The sequence below is a fragment of the Bubalus kerabau genome, chromosome 14 (assembly GCF_029407905.1).
Source record: "Bubalus kerabau isolate K-KA32 ecotype Philippines breed swamp buffalo chromosome 14, PCC_UOA_SB_1v2, whole genome shotgun sequence".
Taxonomy (NCBI): domain Eukaryota; kingdom Metazoa; phylum Chordata; class Mammalia; order Artiodactyla; family Bovidae; genus Bubalus; species Bubalus kerabau.
The window spans coordinates 75,508,796-75,528,593 of NC_073637.1; the positions used below are offsets into that span (position 1 = coordinate 75,508,796).

Genomic DNA, 19,798 nt, shown 5'->3' on the forward strand with positions numbered 1-19,798 from the left:
TATTTTGAATAAAGAAGCCAGAAGAAATAAGCATTGAAAGTGAAAAGTGAAGTCACTCAGTCATGTCTGACTCTTTGCAACCCTGTGGACTGTAGCCTGCAGCAGGCTTCTCTGTCCATGGGATTTTCCAGGCAAGGGCATTAGAGTGGGTTGCCATTTCCTCCAGGGGATCTTCCCGACCCAGTGATTGAACCTGGGTCTCCAGCATTGCAGGCAGACGCTTTATTCTCTGAGCCACCAGGGAAGCTAAAATAAGCATTACTGAGCACCAATTATGTACTTGCGCATTAAATTTAATCAACAGCACAACCTTAAGGTTGGAATTATTACATTTAATCCAGAAATGAGGAAAATAAAGGATCAGAAACAGTGAATAACTTGTCTAACTTAACTGTCAGAAAACAGTGTCAAGATTCAAATGTCTTCTTGCAAAGCTAAGAATGAGGATTTATAATGCTCTAAAGGTGTTAAAGTAATAACAGAATGAGGTGCCATTTCTAGGCAGTTATAAATGGGGCCTGGAGCTTAGGATAATAGTTGGTGCGAGTGAAAGAGATTTATGGAAAGACTCTATGATCTCGATTGTGGAAGCCATATGAATAGACGAGACTGACAGAAAGAACAACCACAAAAGGGCAGAAAGAGACAGAGAGGAAGCCACTGGAAAGATTCTTGAGAAATATGAACATCTGATCCCCTCCCAAAAGGCACTCAGAGAAGGCAAGAGCAGAAAAATAGATAAACCAGGTTAAGAAGCAATTTCTAAAGGTATGGGAGAAGAGTATTTCAAAATTAAAAAGATGGGCAAAACGCTAAATATTAAAATAGTAAAGAGAAATATTGCAAAAGAAATCCAAACCTACTAGAACTAAAAGCAGGATCACAGACTACAAAGTCTCTATTTTAAATTTATTTTATATGTATATTGTAGCCACAAACAACTGGAAAATAAAATTTTCAAAATTCCATTTACAATAACATCAAAAAACACATAAAATAGTTAAGAATACATTTAATGAAAGACAATACTGTACTCTGTTCTCCAAACAGAGCTAAGCTTACTGAATTGTGAACTCATAATATGTTACAGTTGCAAGAATTTTGAAGTTCATCTCAAAATTCTTCCTTTAGAGATGAGAAAACCAAGATCCAAGACAGTTAAAATACTTGGCCAGCGTCATAAGGCTAATTGCACAAAGTTACGACCTGAACCTAATTCACCAGATCTTCCAAAGTGTCTTTTTCATTACATCACCAACATATAAATCAACTGATAAACTCAATGAGTGAAAAAGCAAGAAGACAACTATTGGCATTTTATTACTATAAATATTCCTTTTCTTCAGAAATGAGATAGCTTCAAATATTTTTCTAGGTGCTTTTATTTAAAACATTACTTTTTCTGTAAAAATCTATCTTGGAAAAATACATTGGGTAGAGGTATAGGCAAGTAAATTGGAATAAACTTTAGGTAAGGCAGAAGGCCTTTCGTTGAGAACCATTCATAGTTTTGGATCCTTCCTTCAAAAATCTGGATGATTTTATGTTGTGATACATCTGTTTCTGTTCAAGAAGCAATAAGGAGTCTCCAAAGTAACCCTAAAGGTTTCTCTCTCCAACAGTCAGAAGAAAAGCCCAAGAGGGTGTTCTGCCAACAGAAGGACAAGACCCTCAGTTGGCTCCAGAAAGCCCCTGTAACAGCAGCTCCTCCGTGCAAATTTGAGTGATAATAAAATGCGGGTTTTTTGGGTTTTTTTTTTTTTTTGAAAATGACATACTGATTTTAAAGCCATTATTTTCACATTACCTATTCCATCAAGCTGAAAATGTTTTACTGTAAAGTCCCCAGTTCTATAGCAGAGCAAGCTCCAAGAACCCCACAGTTAGGAAATTAGTAACAATCAACTTTGGAACTGTTTCAAACCCTCACTTTTATACTTAGACTACCAAATCATAAGGTTTCTCATTTCTCTGAAGTGTTTACAGAACCATCTGCTTAAACTTATTGGCTTGCCTCAGTCTTTCGATTGCTCTTTGCTAGGTATAAATCTCACAAGGACTTGAGTCTAGGCATACAGGGTTCTAATAACCAGGGTGGGGGGACACAACAGCTGAAGGGAGAGAGGGAAAAAGTAACCATCTCTCATTATAACAAAATTACCTGCTAATTTCTTGAGGAATCCATGTGAGCTGATTGTTGTTCAGATTAAGCAGGATCAAACTTTGTAAACCATCTGTTAGAAAATAATTTCAGTCATTTTAGCTATCTGTTAGAAAATAATGTTTAGTCACTTTCCCATACACATTTGTTCTCCTTATTTTCTTGTGTTGGCCAAGGTTCTTTGGGTGCTGGTAACTGATACCCTCTTAAATTAGTTTAAGCAAAAAGGTACACCTTACCACAAAGTTACAAAGCTAAATCGTGGCCCCTGAGGACACAGGAGTACCGCCAAACTCACCACAAACTTGAAGCAGAAACTCAAAGGCACCGGTACCCAGGGCTGTTTTAGTTCTGTTTTTTAGACTTGCAAGAGGAGCCCCATAAATGTTTGCAAAGCGCCATGAATCAAGTCCAAAGGGTCTTCTTGATCCGCAAAACTCATTCACCCATTCACCCAACAGAAAACCCGCCAAAGGCCCGGCGGCCCACAGGCACCTTCCGCCCGGGGTCTGCAGTCTCTTGAGGACCAGGCAGGCCGAACTCCGTATCGAAGAAAGCGAAGTAGACGCAGAGCATGCTCCACTCCGTGCAAGTCCAGAGCCAGGGTCTCCCTGGGGCGGAAGGAGCAGATGTGCACTGGCCCTTTAAACAGTTAGTTTCTGACCTTCCCCGGAGACTGGAAGGATCCGGGAAATTCTGTGCGGTGTTTCATGGAGAACAGGTCTTCTTCGGTCACCAGCGTCTGTGCGGGGCGCAAGACGAAGTCGAGTACTAAGGTCTCTCCCCGCTCTCCGTGCCGGGTACTGTGATGGCTCCCCTCTGGCACCCCTCCTGCGGGCAGGGCCCCGGGCTTGCCCACATTACTCGTGGACCCCGTCGCGCCGATGCTTCCCAGCCCCTTGAGAAGGTCAATCTCCCGGGCACAACTACTAGTGCCTTGAACTTGAAGTAGGTGATTCCAGACTGGTATACCCCGCTTCTAGGTACCTCTTCGTCTCCCCAGCAGTCTCCCTGGTTGGACTTGACCTCAGACCTCCCAGTCCATTGCTGGGAGGAGAAAGTCCGTTGCTGCCTGGGCCTGCCCCGCCCTATCCTGTTTCCAACATGCTGGGCCCTGCGGTATGGCAAAGAGTCACGTTAATAGAAATATGTGTATAAACATACATAATATGTAATTTTACACGTGTGTCTATATCACAGTCCCGTGGAGGCACCCATCCTCCACCAGTGGAAAAATCCTCGTATAACTTCTAGTGGGCGCTCCCATCTGTTCTTCCTCTGCACCCCAGGATTTAACCAACCAGTTAACCAACCAGGAAACCTGCAGTATGGCAGTATTTACCATTGAAAAAATACCCTGGTATAAGTAGACCCACAGTTCAAGCCTGTGTCATTCAAGGGCCAACTGTATGTGTTGGGTACAAATATTACACAGTCCTTTGACTTCTCTTGGTAGTCACAGAGGGTCTCCTGGGCTTCTGATGCTCCCTCAAAATCACTGAACTGGGTTGTGACGGTCAAGGAGACCCCCACACTAGCTCCAGGCTAACAGTCTGTCTCTCTCCAGGAGATTCTCCAAGTCTGGGCAGTTATACTCTCTGGGAATCTCTGCAGAACATAGAGTTTCATTTTTTGTTATAGCTTCTCTAAGCTTCGTATTTATATTCTCTCTCTCCCGCATTCCTTCACTCCTTATTCTTTCACTTTTAAACATATTATCTCTACTTTTCCATGTATCCATATAGCTGTCCCACAACTCCTGCGTTTGAATGGTTATGGAGCAGACGGAGTTCTCAGACTGAAATGTCTACAGGAACCGAGAAGATTAACTCAAAGCACAGCGGTGGGCCTGGCAGGGGTCCGCCTGGCAGGGGTGCACTGAACTGGCGAGCACATGCTTTCTGCCACAGGGGACCTGCATTTCAGCCAGCTCCCAGCAACTGGTGTCATGTGGGAATGTGAGTCCACTGTTGCCTGATCTTTCTTTTTCAGAGAAACAAAAAAGAGCCAGAGATCCAGACTTTTATATGAACTCTCTTAATTTGAAAATTTGGGTTGTTGTTCAGTTGCCAAGTTATGTCCGACTCTTCACGATCCCATGGAGTGCAGCACACCAGGCTTCCCTGTCCCTCACTATCTCTCTCCAAGTTCATGTCCACTGAATCGGTGATGCCCTCCAACCATCTCATCCTCTGTTGCCCTCTTCTCCTTCTGCCTTCAGTCTTTCCTAGCATCAGGGTCTTTTCCAGTTAGTTGGCTCCTCGCATCAGGTAGCTAAAGTATTGGAGCTTCAACTTCAGCATCAGTCCTTCCAACGAGTATTCAGTGTTGATTTCCTTTAAGTTTGACGGATTTGATCTCCTTGCTAAACAAGTAAGGGACTCTCAAGAGTCTTCTCCAGCACCACAGTTCAAATTCAGTGCTCTGCCTTCCTTATGGTCCAGCTCTCACATCTGTACATGACTACAGGAAAGACCATAGTCCTGACTATATGGACCTTTCTTGGCACAATGACGTCTTTGCTTTTTAACACACTGTCTAGGTTTGTCATAGCTTTCCTGGCAAGAAGCAATTGTCTTCTAATTTCCAGGCTGCAGTCACCAGCTGCAGTGATTTTGGAGCCCAAGAAGAGGAAATCTGTCACCTCTTCCACCTTTTTCCCATCTATTTGCCATGAAATGATGGGACCAAATGCCATGATCTTCATTTTTTTAATATTGAGTTTTCAGCTGGCTTTGACCCTAATTCAAATTTAAGAGAGGCAGACAAAATAGAACCAACCTATTTGTAAACCAGATTCATCCCACAGGTCACCAGTTTGCAACTTTTCTCTTAGTTCATATGGTTAGCTCAGACCAGAAAAACTGTTTTAGATTCTGTCATAAACCCCAAGAAAGAGAACGTGACTGACTCAGCTTGGGACACGTCTTACCCTGGTCCAGTCTACTCTGATGGGGTAGGGAGAGGGGCAAGAACAGCACCACGCAATACATGTTGGACACCAAACTGCTTCTGCCTTTGGATAATCAAGACCTGGCATAGAACGTAATTTATGTTACTCACATGAGATTTTCAAAGTTCAACAGCCCCAGATCAAGAAATAGAGAAACTACAGACCTTCAGGGGTAGGGTACTGTATACAGATTACATATATTTTTTAAACCTCAAATTTAAGAGCAACATGAGAAAAAATTTCTTTACAGAAGCCTCAAGTAGCATGAACCAGGCTGCTTAATATCATTTATATACATCAGATTTTACCCGTTTGCCCCTCAGTGTAGATCATAAATATTACTATGTACTTTTTTGCATGCTCTTAATTTTTTCCTATTTATAAACTGTTTTCTTTGTAAGTAAATTATAATTGAACCCTGTATCTATAAGTTTGTATATATAATGTACACACCATTAATTAGTTTATTACAGTTATTATTTTGTGGAAAAATATTTCTCCAAGACACATGATCTAATATTTTAAAATACTTTAAAGAGGTAGTACTAGAATCTACTTGTGTTTTTGTTATATATCCACAACTGAGACCCCATGAAATTATACCTTTAATAAATGCTGCTCAGTGATAATGATGACAATATACAGTACCCATGCCTCAGAAGTTCACAGGACATCTTAAATTCTATTCTATAGTTCTGATTTTACTCTTGGCGACACATGAAGTAGTGAAGTGCCTTACATGAGTTAATGAAGCTATAAAGATTATCTGGATCTCTTTGTCAGGTGTTCTATCCTTAAGCATATTCTACCTATATTAAATAGAAAAAATGTCATATTAAATGGAGAAATTATTAGCTTAAGGGAAACACGAAGAAGAAATGCCATTTATTTAACCTCATATCTTTTCTTTAAAATTCTCCCCAAGTTAAGTTAAGCTTCACATCTTTTTTTTTTTTAATTGGAGGCTAATTACTTTACAATATTGTAGTGGTTTTTGCCAAACATTGACATGAATCAGTCATGGCTGTATATGTGTCCCCCATCCTGAAGCCCCCTCTCATATCCCTCCCCATCCCATCCCTCAGGGCATCCCAGTGCACCAGCCCTGAGCACCCTGTCTAATGCATTGAACCTGGACTAGCGATCTATTTCGCATATGATAATATACATGTTTCAATGCTATTCTCTCAAATCATCCCACCCTCGCCTTCTCCCACAGAGTCCAAAAGTCTGTTCTTTACATCTGTGTCTCTTTTGCTGTCTTGCATATAAGGTCATCATTACCATCTTTCTAAATTCTATATATATGCGCTAATATACTCTTGGTGTTTTTCTTTCTGACTTACTTCACTCTGTACAATAGACTCCAGTTTCATCCACCTCATTAGAACTGATTCAAATGCAGCTTCACATCTTAAACAAAGATAGTGACTTAGTAGTTAAGATGGTGCAAAAAGTATAAAGAACAAGGAGAACTGTGGAGATGTTTCTTGATTTGATTTTCAACTAGTTTTCTCTCCGGTCCAGAAAAAGGGTGCTCAGATTTGACAGTCTATGTGTACCCTGATTCTGAAAAGGGGAAAATTTGCTAACATTAATTTAACACTTACTTATTTTCTTAGATTTACATGTAAAGAAATATATAATCCAGTAGTTTAAAAAAGTTGTTCCCCAAATTCTCTATTTCAAGTGTAAATATCTCAAACCAAAAAAGACTAAAATTCCTTTTTCACTTTAGTTCCAAATTGTTCAATATAAGGAAATTAACTTTGACACTATAAACATGCTTTTATTTGACTAACTTACCACATACTCCAGATGCAAATCTATGTATCTTATTTCTAAATAAATGGAGCTTCTTCAGGGATGTAAGGTATTTCATCTCTTCTGGAACTTCTTCTAAAAGGTTGTTTCCCAGATTTAGTGCTGTCAACTGCAAACATATAGAGATTAATAAACTCATAATAAACTTGTTGCTGCTGCTGCTGCTGCTAAGTCGCTTCAGTCGTGTCCGACTCTGTGCGACCCCATAGATGGCAGCCCACCAGGCTCCCCCATCCCTGAGATTCTCCAGGCAAGAACACTGGAGTGGGTTGCCATTTCCTTCTCCAATGCATGAAAGTGAAAAGTGAAAGTGAAGTCGCTCAGTCGTGTCCGACTCTTAGCGACCCCATGGACTGCAGCCTACCAGGCTCCTCCGTCCATGGGATTTTCCAGGCAAGAGTACTGCCTTCTCTGAATAAACTCGTTATCTACCTTCAAATGAGAAAAAAATAATTAAGCCACTTTTCTGAGATCCATATAACCTAAAAAAAATCATCATAACCTTAATTATTTCACATTACCTAAAATTATCTTTATAAATAAAGTTCATTTGAGTTTCATGTTCACTTTAAGCACAAGTTCTCAATTAAAGTACATAATTTCATTAAAATTTTATTACAAACCACTTCAAGGGTATTTAAAAACACAGTTAATGATCCATTCATAACTCACTTGAGCAACTCAAGAGTATCCTAACACTGTGACTCATAGACTGAGAATCATTTAAAACTCAGCAAAGGGGCTAATTTCCTGAAATCAGAAATTAGCCAAAGATCTGAGGTCCTTCTCTCATACTAACCGCAAATGAACTTTTTCACTTAGGCCAGTAAGACATGGGTGGGGGTAGAGCAGGAAGGTAGCCATTAACACCACTGTGATCACAAAGTTCATACCAGAAACTATTAACATGATGGGTAGGGTAGGGAAGATCTGCTCCACATGTACCTACTAACATCAGATTGGTCAGACACAGGAGGGACCATACATAGAGGACTTAGAAAGATCCTCTAATCCAATAAATCCGTGACACAGGATTATTCCCTAAAGACGGTATTCTTCACTGATTTGAAATCTAATTGTATTTTTCAAGATTTGGAATCTTTTCTTTTACTCCTAAACATAGCTTACCGTCAGAGAAGGCAATGGCACCCCACTCCACTGCTCTTGCCTGGAAAATCCCATGGATGGAGGAGCCTTGTGGGCTGCAGTCCCTCTTGCTTCTCCATGTATCACCTTCACCAGGAAGCTATCTTCCTTTTGAGGTTGCATAGCACTGTGTACTTCCTATGGCCAATTATTATCTTCTGCTTTGTATTACAGTGACTCATGTATATATCCTACCTTTACTATAAAGTTGGAAATATTGCAAAAACAGGGCCTGTTTGCAATGCTGTCATTCATCTAGCATTCGAAAACCGTGTCTGGCATATAATAGCTGTTCAACAAGTATTAGTTGAATGCTGCCTTAGATCATTTCTTTAAAAAGCCAGTGGTTAAAACTGTGATTATGGCTCCACATCATTTGGTTTTTTTTCAAAATCAAGACTCTATTGAGCTCAGTCAACACCAATCTACCCAGCTGGATTTACTCCTTTCTAATGGGCAGCATGCTTGCTTTATTCTAGCCATCTGCTCATTCTCACTAAACCCTATCTTCAGTTCAGGGTAGTGCCTAAAATATGTATCCTAGAACTTGGGCCAAGAAGCTTCTCCTAATATTTAAATATGTTATGCGTGTGTTGTTGTTTAGTTACTAAGTCATGTCCGACTCTGCCTGTAGCTATTAATTACCATTAGGAAATTCTATGCTATTTATTATATCTTTCAATTACTTTTTTTATTTTTAAGATGATATCCAAGACTAACTGGGAAAAACAAACCAACTCAAATGTCCATTTTTATCTGGAAGTCTTTCTAAACTAAATCATGACTTGATGACACCATTTTGGAATAAACTATTAAATCATTCACCTGAAACATGTACAAATATGTTTGAGCTAGTATTTGAAACACTAGTCCTTAAATTTCTTAAAAGACAGTGAATATTTTCATTCACTATACCTAAATATTTCCATTCCATATACCTAAATAGTACATGTCAGGTTCTGTAAACTATGTAATAAAAATAATTGAATCAAATTAATAAAAGAAAAATAAGATCTTTACATTTTTTAATTAGTACATGTATTATCCAAGGTATGTGGAAGAGGGCAGCATTAGGTCTCAGTTTGCTAATTTGTTTTTTTTAACGGACAATTTACTTTTTAAAAATTTGTATTGGAGTATAGTTGAGTTACAATGTTATGTTAATTTCAGGTATACAGCAAAGTCAATCAGTTATACATTTACATATATGCACTTTGTTTTAAAATTCCTTTCCCATACATCCCAGATGGCTCAGACAGTAAAGAATCTGCCTGCAATGCAGGAGACCCGGGTTCAGTCCTGGTGTCAAGAAGATCCCCTGGAGAAGGGAATGGCAACCACTCCAGTATTCTTTCCTGGAAAATTCCATGGAGAGAAGAGTCTGGTGGGCTGCAGTCCATGGGGTTGCAAAGAGTCAGACACAACTCAGGGACTAATACTTTCACTTTCAACACCTTCCCATATAGGCCATTACAGAGTATTGAGTAGAGTTCCCTGTGCTATACAGTAGGTTTTTATTAATTATCTATTTTATATATAGTAATGTGTACATGTCAATCCCAATCTCCCAATTATCTCTCCCTCCCCTTACCCCCTAGGAACCATGTTTGTTTACTGCATGTTAATTCTTATAAACACCCCGCCCCCCGGCTTTTTTTAGGAATCTGGCACCTCAGTTCAGTACAATTGCCAAATTCATCTTCTGAGTCCAGCTGCTCCTGAAAGAATGTTTATTTGAATAATTTTGTTTATTTCAAAACGATTATTTTTCAGTAACTTAATATATCAAGTCAGATTTCTCAAAACAATTATAGTTTCACTGGAAATCGTTTCAAGGTCAAGCATGACACCTAATCTCTAGAGGATCCCTGTGACCTCTAAAAACTATCCCCTTAGAGCCCAAAGTTAATCCTATGGGAACTGGCATTTCTTATTCAACAATGTTGGAATCTCTGGCAGTCTTAGCACAAGCGTTAATAAGGCATTTTATCATACTGTCCCCAAAGCTTCTAAAGAAAAGACTAAAGAAGCAAGGATAAGAGTTCCAAATTCAAAAAAAGAGGAATTACAACACAAAACTCATTCCATTAAAATGTAAAACTTTAAATGTTTGGAAGAGTTAAGCATCTGGATGTTTGAGTGGGGATAGGGGCTAAAATTTTATGAATAGCCAACGTTGGTAAGGCACTCTGCACAAGATGAGTGAAGGGAGGCACAAAGACATTATGTGCTCAGTCAGCAAAGTGAGAAAAGAGGGTTGGTGTTCTTCTGGAGATCTGACAGCTAGAGGAAGAAGCAGAAGTTCCAGTGGGGGTTCAAGAGGTTTAATGCAGCCTTGGGCATACAAGCAGAGGCAAAAGGAGGAATCAAAGTAGGGTAGAGAGAAGGAATTCACTAGGTGCCAGGACAGGGTACACAGTATATGGAGGCCCTGTTTTGATAGCAAAGCCAGGCTTGGCAAACAGAAGGCATTGCCTGTGCTTGACGGAGGAAGAGCGCATTTCCAGTGAATGAGACAGGAGAAAGGACAGGCTTGACGTGGACAAACAGTACAAATGACATCAGGTCCTGTGTTCTGCCAGGCTTCGTGAGACCCAGAATGCCCAGAGGTGAGATAAGGAAAGCTGTTGCAAAGGCTTTTCCCCTGTGTCCCTCTGCATAACTCCCTTCAGATCTCACCTCAGTTGCACTTCACAGGTCTACCGTCCCTGATTTCTCTGACTACAGTTCCTCATAACACAATATAATTCTTCTTCACGACACTTTTCACAATTATAATTTTACATCTATTTGTATATTTGATTACCTTTCCCCAGTAAACCTAAGAGTAGGGACCTACAGATGTTTTCGTTCCTTTTTGTACTGTCAGTATCTAGCAGAGTGCTAGTCTACTAGCAGCACAAGAACTATTTGTTAAACACAGGAAAGGAGAAAGGCAGGAAGGGAGGAAGGCATTCAGGGAGGGAGGTGATTGCGTTAGAGGTCATCCAAAAGGACAGTAAAAGTATGAAAAATAGAAACTATGGCTATAAGGACAATTTACAAACTACCCAACTCTGCTGAGAGTTGCCCTTATTTACTGTCAATTATTTAAGGTCAAATAAAAAGCTATTACAGACCATATCTTTGTCCTGGGCAGCCACACATGTGAGCCACTCAAGGAGATCATTGCTGTACTACCATTGGACTTTATGATGCATGTCAAAATACGCTGTACAGAGTTAGAAATAAAGGCTATTTGTTTCCTGTCAGGATTTTAAAACTCTGAGTGACTTACCTATAAAGGATCTTAGTTTCTAGATGGTGCCATAATCATGACAGCCTTGTGCTTGAATAAGTTGGACTTTGAGAATGGCTTACATCCCATCCAAAGTCAACACTCAGTGGTTTACTTAGTGCCAGTCAATAGGGGCAAAACAAGGTCTCCACCCTCAAGAGTTAAAATAAAGTGCTTCTTTGAACACTGTTGATATCCCAGCACTTCAACAGTCCCAGGCCAAATGCGTTCAACCTATGTTACAGGACAGAGGCAGAGTCAAGATGGAAGAGCATGAGGATGCTGAGTTCACATCTCCTCACAGCCAGGCTAACTGCCAGGCATGGGGAGGGGACCTCAGACCTCTAAGGTAGGGGAGGAATCCCCACGTGACCAGGTAGAACGTGGTAGAGGGCTGGAAGTGGAGGTGGGACATGACCGGCACATAAAACGGGCCAGCGTCACAAGCCTGCTGGCTTCCCAGCCTGAACTTTTGGGCCCCTTTGACTACAAGGGCCCTGAGCCTATGCCCGCCCCTGCCACCATGACCTTTTCCTTCCCATTGCTGTTCTGATTCTATTTTGCTTTGTTGTTTTCATTTGTGTTTCTGTTTTTTCTAATAAATTTTTAAATTCTTCTAATTTTATTTTTTATTCTTTGTTATTGTTCTGCTCCCTTTTTCTTTGTTGCCTTTTATTTTATATTTTTTTCCATCGTGCAGCTTGTGGGGTCTTGGTTCCCAGGCAGCTGTGGGGCCTGAGTTCCTGTGGCAGAAGTGCTGAGTTCAAACCCCTGTACTAACAAAGAACCTCAGACCCAAGGGAATATTAATCAGTGTGAGCTGTTTTGGAGGTTTTCATCTCCTTACCAAGACTCAACTTCACCCAACTGCCTGCAAACTCCAATGCCAGATACCTCAAGCAAAACAACCAACCAGACAGGAATACAGCCCCACATCAAAAAAAATTATATTACAAAAAATGTGGTACAGACAAAGGAACAAGGAAAAAATCTACAAGACTAAATAAATGAAGAGGAAATAAGAAATCTACTGATAAAGAATTTAGAGTAATGATAGTAAAAATGATCCTAAACCTCAGAAATAAAATGGAGGCACATATCAAGAAAATACAAGACATGTTTAACATTTGACTAAAATGCTTGACTAAAGCCATTGACTGTGTGAGTCACAACAAACTGGAATAGTCCTAAAGAGATGGGAATACCAGACCAACTTACCTGCCTCCTGAGAAACCTGTATGCAAGACAAGAAGTAATAGTTAGAACTAAACATGGAACAACAGACTAGTTCAAAATTGGGAAAGGAGTATGTCAGGGATGCATATTGTCACCCTACTTATTTAACTTATATTCAGAGTCTATCATATGAAATGCCAGGCTGAATGAATCATAAGCTGGAATCAAGATTGGTGGGAGAAATATCGATAACCTCAGATAAACGAATGAAATCACCCTAATGGCAGAAAGTGAAGAGGAGCTAAAGAGCCTCCTGATGAAAATGAAAGAGGAGAGTAAAAAAGCTGACTTGAAACTCAACATTCAAAAACCTAGGATCATGGCATCTGGTCCCATCACTTCATGGCAAATAAATGGGGAAAAAATGGAAACAGTGACCTACTTTATTTTCTTGGGTTCCAAAATCACTGCAGACTTGAAATTAACTTCAGCCATGAAATTAAAAGACACTTGCTCCTTGGAAGAAAAGCTATGACCAACCTAGACAGCATATTAAAAAGAAGAGACATCACTTTCCCAACAAAGGTGCATATAGTCAAAGCTATAGTTTTTCCAGTAGTCATGTACGGATGTGAGAGTTGGACCATAAAGAAGGCTGAGTGCCAAAGAATTAATGCTTTTGAACTGTGATGTTGGAGAAGACTCTTCAGAGTTCTTTGGACAGCAAGGAGATCAAACTAGTCAATCCTAAAGGAAATCAATACTGAATATTCATTGGAAGGACTGATGCTGATGCTGAAGCTCCAATACTTTGGCCACCTGATATGAAGAACCAATTCCCTGGCAATGACCCTGATGGTGGGAAAGATTGAGGGCAGGAGAAGGGGGTGACAGAAGATGAGATGGTTGGATGGCATTACTGACTCAGTGGACATCAGTTTGAGCCAACTCAGGAAGATAGTGAAGGTCAGGGAAGCTGGTGTGCTGCAGTCCATGGAATCACAGAGTTGGACATGGCTTAGTGACTGAACTAAAAAGCAAAAACTAAAGAACAAATAGTAATGAACAACACAATAACTGAAATGAAAAATACCCTAAAAAGAATCTATAGCAGATTAACTGAAGCAGAAAAATAAGTGAGCTGGAAGATATTAATAGAATGGTGGAAACAATTGTCAAGGAGCAGAATAAAAAAAAAAAAAATTGGTCTGACAGTATCAGACAGCTCTGGACAACATTAAACACAGGAACATTTGAATTATAGGAGTCCTAGAGAAGAAAAGAAAGGGTCTGAGAAAATATCTGGAGATTATAGTGAGAACATCCTTAACATGGGAAAGAAAATAGTCAACCAAGTCCAGGAAGTGCAGAGTTCCATACAGGATAAACTCAAGGAGAAATATATAGAATCACATATTAATCAAACCAACAAAACTAAATTAAAATTTAAAAATATTGAAAGGAGCAAAGGAAAATAATACAAAGGAATCCTCATAAGTTTATCAGCTGATTTTTCAGCAGAAACTGAAGGCTAGAAGATAATTGCAGGACATATTTAAAGTGATGAAAGGGAAAAACCTACAACCAACATTACTTTACCCAGCAAGGATCGCATTCAGATTCAAAAGGTTTATAGACAAGCAAAAGCCAAAAAAACTAAGCACCATGAAACCAGCCTTCTGATATATGCTAAGGAATTTATCTAGACAGAAAAAAGATAAAGAAAACATCCACAAAAACAAATCCAAAACTATTAGGAAAATGGCAACAGGGACATACATATTGATAATTACTTCAAATGTAAATGGATTAAAGCCTGCAACCGAAAGACATAAACTGATTCAATACTGAAATAAGACCTGTATCTATGCTATCTACAAGAAACCAACTTCAGACCTAGGGACACATACAGACTGAAAGTAAAGGCATGGGAAAAAAAATACTACATGCAAATGGAAATCAAAAGAAAGCTGGAGTAGCAATAATCATATCAGATAAAATAGACAATATTTTAATGAATTTTTTACTTGGAGGATAATTGCTCTATAGTATTGTCAGTTTCTGCCATGCATCAACATGAATCAGCCATAGGTATACATAGGTTCCCTCCCTCTTTAATCTCTCTCTCACCTCCCACTCGATCTCAACCATCAAGATGGACAAAGAGCACCAAGTTTGAGATCCCTGAATCATACAGCAAATTTCTACTGGCTGAATATTCTACATACCGTAATGTATATCTTTCAATGTTAGTCCTTCAATTTGTCCCTCCCTCTCCCTCCCTGTGTCCACAAGTTTGCTCTCTATGTCTGTATGTCCATTGTTGTCCTAAAGATAGGTTCATCAGTACCATCTTTCTAGATCCCATATATTTGCATTAATATATCATATTTATTTTTCTCTGATTTAGTTCACTCTGCATAATAGGCTGTAGGTTCATCCACCTCATTAGAACTGACTCAAATGTGTTCCTTTTTATGGCTTAGTAATATTCCATTGTATATAGGTACCACAACTTCTTTATCTATTCATCTTCTGATGGGCATCCACATTGTTTCCATGTCCTAGAAACTGTAAAGAATGTTGCAATGAACATTGAGGTACATGTATTTTTAATTATGGTTCCCTCAGAGTATACGCCCAGTAGTGGGATTGCCGGGTCATATGGTAGCTTTATTCCTAGTTTTTTTTTTTTTTTTTTTTTTTTTTTTAAGGAATCCCCATACCGTTCTCCATAGTGACTGAATCAATTTACATTCCCAGCAATAATGCAAGAAGGTTACCTTTTCTCCATACCCTCTTCAGCAATTCTTCTTTGTAAGTTTTTTCATGTTCACCATTCTGAACAGTATGAGGTGATATTCTTTGTAGTTTGATTTGTATTTCTCTAATAACTAGTGATGTTGAGCATCTTTTCATGTATTTATTAGCCATCAGTATGTCTTTATTGGAGAAATGTCTGTTTAGGTCTTCTGCCCAATATTTGATTGGGTTGTTTTCTGACAGTGAGTTGAATGAGCTGCTTGTATATTTTGGAGATTACTCCTTTGTCAGTTGTTTCATTTGCTATTATTCTCTTCCATTCTAAGGGTTTTATCTTCAACTGCTCACACCTCTGATTGTTGTTTAGTCACTCAGTCATTTCTGACTCTTTGTGACTCCATGGACTGCAGCACTGCCAGTCTTCCCTGTCCTTCACTATCTCCTGGAGCTTGCTCAAACTCATGTCCATTGAGTCAGAAATGGCATCCAACTATCTCATCCTCTGTTATCCCTTTCTCCTCCTGCCTTCAGTCTTTCCCAGCATGAGGGTCTTTTCTAATAAGTCAGCTCTTCACATCAGGCAGCCAAAGTACTAGAGCTTCAGCTTCAGCCTCAGTCCTTCCAGTAATATTCAAGATTTATTTCCTTTAGGATTGACTGGTTTGATCTTGCTGTCCAAGGGACTTTCAAGAGTCTTCAGCACCACAGCTAGAGAGCGTCAACTCTTCGGCGCTCAGCCTTCTTTATGGTCCAACTCTCACATCCGTACACGACTACTGGAAAAACCATAGCTTTGACTATATGGGCCTTTGTCAGCAAACAATGAAAATTTTATTAATACTTTTTTCAATCAAGATTCATTTCTTTTTCTTCTCTGATTGCTGTGGCTAGGAATTCAAAAACTATGTTGAATAGTGGTGAGATTAGGTACCCTTGTCTTGTTCCTGAGGAAATGCTTTCAGTTTTTCACTGTTGAGAATATTTGCTGTGAGTTTATCATATATGGCCTTTATTATGTTGAGGTATAATCCTACTATACACATTTTCTGCAGAGGGTTTTTTTTTGTTGTTGTTGTTTAATCATAAATGGGTGTTGAATTTGGTCAAAAGCTTCCTCTGCATCTATTGAGATGATCATACAACTTCTAGCTTTCAATTTGTTTATATGGTGCATCACATTGTTTTATATGCATGTATTGAAGAATCCTTGCATCCCTGGGATAAAATCCACTTGATCACAATGTATGATCCTTCTGATGTGCTGTTGGATTGTTTGCTGGAATTTTGTTCAGGATTTTTGCATCTATGTTCATAAGTGATATTGGCCTGTAGTTTTCTTTTTTTTTCTAGCATCTTTGACTGGTTATGGATGGATTCAGGGTGATGGTGGCCTTGTATGTTCAGTTTAGTTTCAGTTCAGTTCATTTTCCTTCCTCTACAATTTTCTGGAGAAGTTTGAGCAGTATAGGTGTTGCTGCTAAGTCGCTGCAGGCGTGTCTGACTCTGTGCGACCCCATAGACGGCAGCCCACCAGGCTCCCCCATCCCTGGGATTCTCCAGGCAAGAACACTGGAGTGGGTTGCCATTGCCTTCTCCAATGCATGAAAGTGAAAAGTGAAGGTGAAGTCGCTCAGTCGTGTCTGACTCTTCACGGCCCCATGGACTGCAGCCTACCAGGCTCCTCTGCCCATGGGATTTTCCAGGCAAGAGTACTGGACTGGGGTGCCATAGCCTTCTCCAAATACAGGTGTTAGCTCTTCTCAAAGATTTTGATAGAAATTGCCTGTGAAGCCCTCTGGCCCTGGGCTTTTGTTCATTGGAAGATATTTTACTACTCTATTTCCATGCTTGTGATTGGTCCGTTCTTAATTTCTATTTCTTCCTGGTTCAATTATAGAAGGTTATACTTTTCTAAGAATTTGTCTATTTGAAATATATTAGCATATACTTACTTGTAGTAGCCTCTTATGATCCTTTGTATTTCTGCATTGTCTGTTGTAACTTCTCCTTTTTCACTTCTAAGTTTATTGATTTGAGTCTTCTCCCTTTCTTTCTTGATGAGTATGGCTAATGGTTTGTCAATTGTATCTTCTCTAAGAACCAGCTGTTAGTTTTATTGATCTTTGCTATTGCCGCCTTCTTTTTATTTCTGCTCTGATCTTTATGATAACTTTGGAGCTTTTGTTCTTCTTTTTCTCTTACTGTAAGTATAAGGTTAGGTTGCTTATTCGGTGTTTTTCTTGTTTCTTGAGGTAGGTTTGTATTGTGATAAATTTCCTTCTTAACACTGCTTTAATTGCATTTGATAAGTCTTGAGATGAGTATTTTTCCTCTTTTATCTCTTCACTGACCTCTTGTTCATTCAAAGTATGATGTTTAGCCTTCATGTTTTTGTGTTTCTATAGTTTTGTCTTGTTGTTGTTTTCTTTTTCCTGTATTTGGTATCTAATCCTAGAGGACTGTAGTCAGAAAACATGCTTGAAACAATTTCAATTTTTTTATAATTTACCTTGGCTTGATTCGTGACACAAGAGGTGATCTATCCTGGAGAAAGCTTCATGTGAACTTGAGAAAAAGTGAAATCTGTTGTTTGTGGATGAAATGCCCTGTGGATACCAATTAGGTCCAACTGGCCCAATGTATCCATTAGAGCTCATGTTTCCTTATTAATTTTCTGTCTGGGTGATCCATCCATTGTTGTGAGTGAAGTGTTAAAGTCCCCCAATATTAGTTTGTTACTGTCGATTTCCCCATCAATTGTTGTTAGCATTTGCCTTATTTATTGAGGTCCTCTTATGTTGAGTACATATATATTTTTAATTGTCACATATTCTTGGATTGATCCTGTAATCATTATGTAGTGTCCTTCCTTATTTCTTGTAACTATTTTAAAGTCCGTTTTATCTGAGTATTGCTACTTTCTTTTGATTTCCATTTGCATGATTATCTTTTTCACTTTCATTCTATAGGTGTCATTACCTCTGAATTGTGTCTCTGGTAGACAGCATATATAGGGGTCTTGTTTTTGTATCCATCCAGTAATTCCGTGTGATTTGGTGGTAGCATTTATTCAACTTACCTTTAAAGCAATTATTGATATGTATGATCCTATTACAGAGAAGGCAATGGCACCCCACTCCAGTACTCTTGCCTGGAAAATCCTATGGACAGAGGAGCCTAGTAGGCTGTAGTCCATGGGGTCGTGAAGAGTCGGACACGACTGAGTGACTTCACCTTCACTTTTCACTTTCATGCATTGGAGAAGGCAATGGCAACCCACTCCAGTGTTCTTGCCTGGAGAATCCCACGGGCAGGGGAGCCTGGTGGGCTGCCGTCTATGGGGTCGCACAGAGTCGGACATGACTGAAGCAACTTAGCAGCAGCAGCATGATCCAGTACCACTTACTTTATTGTTTGGGTTTTTTTTGTAGGCCTTTTCTTTCTCTTGTATTTCTTCTCTAGACACATCCCTTTATATTTTTTGTAAAGCTGGTTTGGTGTTGCTGAAGTTTCTTAACTTTTGCTTGTCTGTAAGCTTTTGATTTCTCCTTCAAATAGGAATGAGAACCTTGTTCAATAGCATAATGTTGGTTGTAGGGTTTCTCCTTTCATCACTTGAGTATATCAAACTACTCCCTTCTGGTCTGAAGTTTCTATTGAAAGATGAACCGTTAGCCTTAAAGGGATCCCCTTGTATGTTATTTGCTGCTTTTCCCTTGGTGCATTTCATATTTGTTCTTTGTGTGTGTGTGTGTGTGTGTGTTTTAATTTTATTTTTAAACTTTACAAAATTGTATTAGGTGTTTTGCCAAATATCAAAATGAATCCGCCACAGGAATACATGTGCTCCCCATCCTGAACCCTCCTCCCTCCCCATACCATCCCTCTGGGTCGTCCCAGTGCACCAGCCCCAAGCATCCAGTATCGTGCATCGAACCTGGACTGGCAACTCGTTTCATACATGATATTATACATGTTTCAATGCCATTCTCCCAAATCTTCCCACCCTCTCCCTCTCTCACAGAGTCCATAAGACTGTTCTATACATCAGTGTCTCTTTTGCTGTCTCGTACACAGGGTTATTGTTACCATCTTTCTAAATTCCGTATATATGCGTTAGTATACTGTATTGGTGTTTTTCTTTCTGGCTTACTTCACTCTGTATAATAGGCTCCAGTTTCATCCACCTCATGAGAACTGATTCAAATGTATTCTTTTTAATGGCTGAGTAATACTCCATTGTGTATATGTACCACTGCTTTCTTATCCATTCATCTGCTGATGGACATCTAGGTTGCTTCCATGTCCTGGCTATTATAAACAGTGCTGTGATGAATATTGGGGTACACGTGTCTCTTTCCCTTCTGGTTTCCTCAGTGTGTATGCCCAGCAGTGGGATTGCTGGATCATAAGGCAGGTCTATTTCCAGTTTTTTAAGGAATCTCCACACTGTTCTCCATAGTGCTATACTAGTTTGCATTCCCACCAACAGTGTAAG

General features: G+C 39.5%; 1 protein-coding gene across 1 annotated transcript in view; it reads right to left on the reverse strand.

The window, feature by feature from the left end:
- The window catches only part of LRRC69 (leucine rich repeat containing 69), an 84,098-nt gene that overhangs the window by 36,953 nt on the left and 27,347 nt on the right, over positions 1-19,798 (reverse strand). The window contains exons 2-3 of the mRNA XM_055546698.1: positions 6,921-7,047; positions 2,162-2,234 (exon numbers count right to left, since the gene is read on the reverse strand). Coding sequence (XP_055402673.1) covers positions 2,162-2,234; positions 6,921-7,047 — 200 coding nt within the window. The remainder of the gene's footprint in view (positions 1-2,161; positions 2,235-6,920; positions 7,048-19,798) is intronic.